At 52.0% G+C, this 5,984-nt stretch overlaps 2 protein-coding genes across 2 annotated transcripts in view; one reads left to right on the top strand and one right to left on the bottom strand.

Annotated features, from left to right (window-relative positions):
* LOC135816885 (uncharacterized) overlaps positions 1 to 2,336 on the top strand; it is a 12,116-nt gene extending 9,780 nt beyond the window's left edge. Inside the window, exons 6-7 of the mRNA XM_065329989.1 lie at positions 1 to 525; positions 1,077 to 2,336. The exon at positions 1 to 525 is cut by the window's left edge and continues 267 nt beyond it. Of these exons, the coding sequence (XP_065186061.1) occupies positions 1 to 525; positions 1,077 to 1,745 (1,194 nt within the window). The 3' untranslated portion in view covers positions 1,746 to 2,336. The remainder of the gene's footprint in view (positions 526 to 1,076) is intronic.
* Positions 2,337 to 2,957: 621 nt separating this feature from the next.
* LOC135816895 (chitin deacetylase 7-like) lies at positions 2,958 to 4,855 on the bottom strand. Its single transcript, XM_065329999.1, has one exon. It carries the CDS (start codon positions 4,719 to 4,721, stop codon positions 3,396 to 3,398), a length of 1,326 nt encoding a protein of 441 aa, XP_065186071.1. The 5' UTR covers positions 4,722 to 4,855; the 3' UTR covers positions 2,958 to 3,395.
* Positions 4,856 to 5,984: the final 1,129 nt, after the last annotated feature.

Here is a 5,984-nt window from a genome sequence, read left to right as displayed (position 1 = left end):
GGAACTACCCTGGCGGGCCAGTCGAACGACGTGGACTTGGGGATCCGACGCCGATCGCGGAGCTACCACTGCGGACTGGAGGCGGTGAGTCTACTCACCCACCCGTGCAGCAGCATGACCGACATCGTTGCCGGTGTTTCTCTCGACGAGCCCCCGGCGCTGACGCGGCGATTCAGTCGCAGTCGCCGTCGCTCTCGTTCCGCCGAGCCGTCCATGCTGGAGTTTGACGAGAACAGCGAGGACAACAACGCCATGATCTCCAGTCGCCGCTCTGTGCCAACCTTCAGTCCCATTGCCATGGAGATGTCGTTGTCGAGGGAACGCAGCTGCAGTTTGTCGAATATCCCCGCCGCTGCTGGAAGCGATCCCACCAGTCCCCCCGGCGTTGCCAGTCCCGGTCGCTTTACTCGCAAGGTGGAGAGTCCTCTCGTTCGAAGTGGTAGCGCAACGCAGTTCACTTTCACCGATCCGCCAAAACCGGCCGCACAGTCGCCAACACCAACCAAACCATCTCAGATGAACAAGGTGAGAAATTGCTTTGTTTTGCCGCCCACATACCCATGCCCCCTCACCCATCGGACCGTGGCCCATGGACTGCACACAGTAGTAGTATGTGTGATCAGAACTAAAAAAAAAAGGGTTGTGCTTTTCAAGTATAAATGCACTTCGAGCTTTGAGATATTCTCATTTTACCTAGAACTTTAAGGTACCCACAGGCATGTCTGTTACCCTGGTTACTCAGAGGCTATTCAAATTGCCCTCGTCAGATTTTTTAGATAATTGTTGAAAGAGATGAGCTGAAGTGTCCCAATAAAACCGACGCCGCCTGTCTGGCCATTTGCAGTGGAGCCATCTTAGCAAAAGAGGTATACTGCTGTATATGCAGCTCCACGTACCATGGGCTTCATTCACCATGTGTATTGAATTATATTCTGTCGTAGTGTCCACGGAAAATACTCACAAAAGGAAGTTTTCGCAGGAGTATTTCAAGCTCTTTAATTAACGAAACAATCCACTCCAGCCCTTGAAAGATAATTATTGTCCTTTCTTGCCTCATGTTGCTGGTTATGTTATAGGTAACCACGCCAAACGACTCGAGCCACAAACCATCCCAGCACGGTTTGCACTTGGACCAGCCGACATCTACGCACGACAAGGAACGGGGTAAAAGCCCGCTTGCATCTTACGAACCTGCTGCCGCTGTTAGCGACGAGGAAGCCGTCAGACGAGTCAAGTCACCTATTCGAAGCAATGTCGTGAAACCAAAGCCGCCTCTCCACAACGACGACGAGTTTCCGAACAAAGTCCAGACGTCACTGCGACGGGATGAGTCCGCTAGCAGTGTGAAATCCTATCTCCACAGGCACGAGTCGTCGTCCAGCTGCATGACAAACTGCTCGTCCACGTCCGGAGGCAGCGCCAGCATCGGCATGCAGTCGGAAAGTGATTGCTTCCGGCCAGTGCAGTCGTCCGGCAACTCTGCCCACAAGGACCAGCAACGCCGCCATCATCATCATCGCCCATCCACCGACTCCGTACCGAGCGAGGTATCCGGCTTTGCCAGCGATGGCAGCAGTGCAGCCGAAGTCGACATGCCGACGATGCAGCAGCACAAGCGACCGGCACCGCAAGCGTACAAGATATCGTGCAACATGCAGGACCTGGTCGAGAAGATATCCGGCCTGGGCCAACACCATCGACGGGGATACACAATCAATATCATAGTTCAGAACCAAGCAGTGTGATACCCGTGTTGCATTCACTGTCCACTTGAGCGCGGCGAACTGCTGCACCGTATTGCCACAAGCCAACCCATCCGTCCCCTTGATTCTAGCCACACCATGAACATCATGACATTGTGGGATTTAGCCAGGACTGAGAATACTAGATCTTAGCCAACCACGTATGCTCATTGCCCTCTGTTATGGTCATCCTCCTTTCCACGAACATGCTTTAGAATGTTCTGAGCACGCTTGAGCCCTGAGCACAAATTGTAGAACGAAATTGAAAGAATTATTATGATCTACGAGTGAGTGCATGAGCCGCGCAGAGCTTCATTTCTAGTTTCCAGGCACTTGTTGCTCAGCGGCTGACCTGTTTTGCACGTGCCCTCAGCTTTACATACATAATTTTGGCACGTTGACTGCTGGTGCGCACTTGACGCCGCTGTGTTATAACTCAACTAACGCTTGCCCTTGGCATTGCACTATGTATGTAGTGATTATTATACCACCACCACAACCCTGTCCCAGTCCACTATTGGCTTGGTGCCAGAGGTGACGGGGTTCAGAAAGATCATGCTCTTTTCCTACAGTGCATCGTTAGTTATTCACCCAGCTGTGTTGATGGTGAGAGTCTCACTTCGCTAGGCTAGTAAGAACGAAGGTGTTTATTGTTCAGTATTTGACCACCCCAATTGAATGGGTCTAGTTCTAACACTCACATTGGGTGAGCTTCAGTTCAGGAGCTAGATCTGACGTCTAATTATACGATACAGATCTACTCCCTTGATTCAAGTGACTTAGGTAGGCCGGCGGAAACAGTCTGGTTGGTCAGGCCACGGCCGGACCAACGTTTTAGCCGCCAAAGTGTGTTTACTGCTGAGGACGTCATGTGTATACCCTCCGTATCATACACAAACAGTATGAACGCCTAGGGTATGGCCGGAGCAAATATAAACTGCTTCCGCCGGTCCTGTTAGGTTCTCCAGTGCAAGTATGACTCTCAGTGCAACTCATGCATGATCACATGTCTTGCACATTGCCAGAATCAGTTCTGAGGACTCTCAAACTGCCCTGCACAAGAATGGGTAAGCTTCCAAAAATGTGGGAACATACACACACGCACAAACACACACATATGCACACGCACGATGCCACACACGTATGCACGCACACACACGCACAACCACTGCCTGAGATCTCTTCACTCCATGCCTCGGTCTTGGTAGACAAAGCTCTGCCAACAGGTGAACACTCGCCGTTTTACAATGATAGCTAACGTTATTGTAGATTTTGGTAACAGCATGGGAGTCAAAGAGAAGACTAAAACTTCATATTTCTTGAAACCCAGGGGGGGGGGGAGTAAAGGGAACAAAGGGAATGTCATGTATCTCGGATATGTTTACTGCATTGTAGGCAGGTACAAGAATGAAATTTCAGGAAAGCCTGTACCAGAACTTCAGTCGATCACGCAACAACAGGACGGAAAATATCACCAGATTGCCCGGACAAGTCTATAAAACCACCCTTTTGGGTCGGCTTCCACCTCCATGATAATACCTTCAAGCGAGGGTGCCTTAATATGTTATGTGGTCCTTGAACAGAAACCCCATGCTGACACAAAGGGGCCACTGTTGGAGTCGTTGTCGTCATTATTGTCGTTGTCAAATGCCCTTACTTTCCAGTTGGGTTGCCGTACCAGGGGTAGTGTGCGGGACACGGCGAACACGTTCTCATGTAGTGCTCCATGTCGGTCTTGCACAGCGACGGCAGTGCTTGCAGCGGACGCCGTTCGCCAGTGTACTCCGCACAGAGTGCGCCGCCCTCGCCACCACCACCAGCACCGTCACCACCGTCACCGTTCATGTCCGTGAAGTGGCAGTTGTAAGCGGCGGACTCGGCGCACACCGGCGGCATCACTGGTGCCGTGCACTGGAACGGGGCAAAGTCCTTGACTGAGGTCAGTGCCTGCGGACTGCGCATCCAGTCCAGCATCTGCGCCACGCTGACCAGCCAGACATCGTCCATGGCGGCCAGCTCGCCGATCAGCTTCTCGACGGCGGGAAACGCCTCGTTCGGGTGCTGCAGGAACCAGGCGGCGTGCATGAAGATGCCGTACGGCGCACGATTGCTCTTGTAGTGACGGTCAAAGTTGGCCCGCAGGAATTGGTAAGCGTCGTCCACGCTGGTTGGCGTGAAGGCGTCCACCATGGAGTAGCACTGGCCTGTGCGGTCCGACTCCAGGCCAACCAGGGGTACTTCCCACATGCCCGGGTACGACTGGGTGGGACACGGTGGTATCATGCACTCCTCGGTGCGCGCATAGTCCAGCGTATAGGGGTACATAGGCGGGTCGACGTACTTGCACGTCGGCATCGTAGAGTCATACACGAAACTCTGCTCTTTCAACACGCTGAATTGTCGATCACCGCCCGCCTGAAGATACGGTGCACGGAATCCGGTGATGTTTGCAGCCGGAATGTTGGCAAACATCTCCAGGATGGTCTTCATGCCGGCTATCTCACCGCGCCACTCATCCACGGTGGCATTGGCCCACCAGGTTGTGGGCGTGCGATGCGTGATGGTATGGTCGGCTATCTCGTTGCGCTGCGTGTACAGATACTCCACGGTGTAGTAATCCGTGTACTCGTGGCACACGAAAAACGTGGCCGTCATCGGGCAGCCGTTCGGGTTCTTGTACTGTCCGGAGAGGATCTGCTTCTGGAAGTCGTACACCTGTGTGTTTACATTGTCATCAAACGTTAGCATCACAATCTGAGGGCTGTTGGCCGGTGCGAGCCCACCCGGTGGTGTAGTTCCGGAGCAGAAGCAAGTCGGCAGTTTGCAGTTACTCGCCGTGCAAGGCTCGAGATCCGCGGCACTGTCTCTGCTCCGGGATTGAGGAGCCGCAAACGCAACAAAAGGCCCCGAGACCAGCGATACATACAATACCATCAACACAACTGGCGCAAGCCAGGCAAGACGATCGGACGCGGCCATTGAAGACAATCTTTCCTCAGTCTTCAACAAGAATTAGAATTACGTTACGCGGCTAGGCCAAAGAAGCCTTCGCACCCTACACCGAGAGCAAAGGACACCTGAGCGCTCTCCCGTAGCAATGATCACAAAGCTAGCTAGCCATCCGTATTTCTCTGCTCTTGAACACAAATAGCCCTGCGCCATGGTCGAGCCAGCTACTCACGGAAGTCGTATCTCCCATTCATCAGGGGAAAAGAAGGTGTCATGAGGTGGTCGGCGGGTCAAGGTACGGCTGGTTCGTCTTCGGAGTTTTTTGTTACCCTGGCCCTGTGATCATGCGATTCATGGTGATCCTACAAAACATGTAGCGCAGCCCACGATGCATGCATGCAGTATCAACTCCTGCATGTTGTTGTAGGCGCACATGATTCAGTGTAGTCCAGGTGTAGATAGATATAGATGTACGTGTGTGAAGACACTGGTACATGGTGCAGATACCACACAAAGGCAGGCTCGAGTCGAGATCACGAGATGCTGCAGGGAACGACGCGCGTGATCCTAGGGCCGTCAGGACTCTTTTTTAGGCTCTGCCGCAAAGAAAAGTACAGGAAAGTCCGGACCCGAACACTACTACTACTAGTCTAGACAAAGTGTCTGAGGTCCTTGCTGCAAATATAAATTATTATTATTATAGTGATCAATACCCTAGCAAGGGCAGAGCGTACTACACAACTTCAAGACAGAACAATAGAAACCAATATTACAGTAACTTTCTCGTGACCCATCCGTTTTGGTCGGTCCATTGTTTGGGTCCAGCGGATAATGCCGGCATTATATTCGGCATTATGGGACTATCCGGGCATCAGAGCATTGTGGAGCATAAGAAAGGGAAAAAACGAGCATTTTGTGAGATTTGAGCGGCATTTGGACTTTCATAGTGGATAATATGGGGAAATTCCAGCAATCGGCTACACTCATGAGGTACAATATATGTGCAACCCTCCTCGTGTTACCAGGTTACTGGATCGTGGATCCCTTTGGCTTTGTGTGGACACGTTGAACACTTTTTAGCACTTGATGCAGCAAAGACTTACCCTCACTACATGTATCTAGCCAGGTCAATGACTATCTATGTGCGCCCAACCAAAGCTGGTGCAAAAATTCGCAACAAGAGCCGAAAAGGAACCTCGCCAATTTCGTTAGAAGCCCCAAACTGGCCAAAGATGGTTGTGTATGTGCATTCGTGCAACAGCACTGTCATAAGGTTGAGTGAGGCTCTGCCAG

The sequence above is a fragment of the Sycon ciliatum genome, chromosome 1 (genome assembly GCF_964019385.1).
Source record: "Sycon ciliatum chromosome 1, ocSycCili1.1, whole genome shotgun sequence".
Taxonomy (NCBI): domain Eukaryota; kingdom Metazoa; phylum Porifera; class Calcarea; order Leucosolenida; family Sycettidae; genus Sycon; species Sycon ciliatum.
Note: the sequence above shows the minus strand (reverse complement) of the source record. Positions and strands in the feature narration are given on the sequence as shown.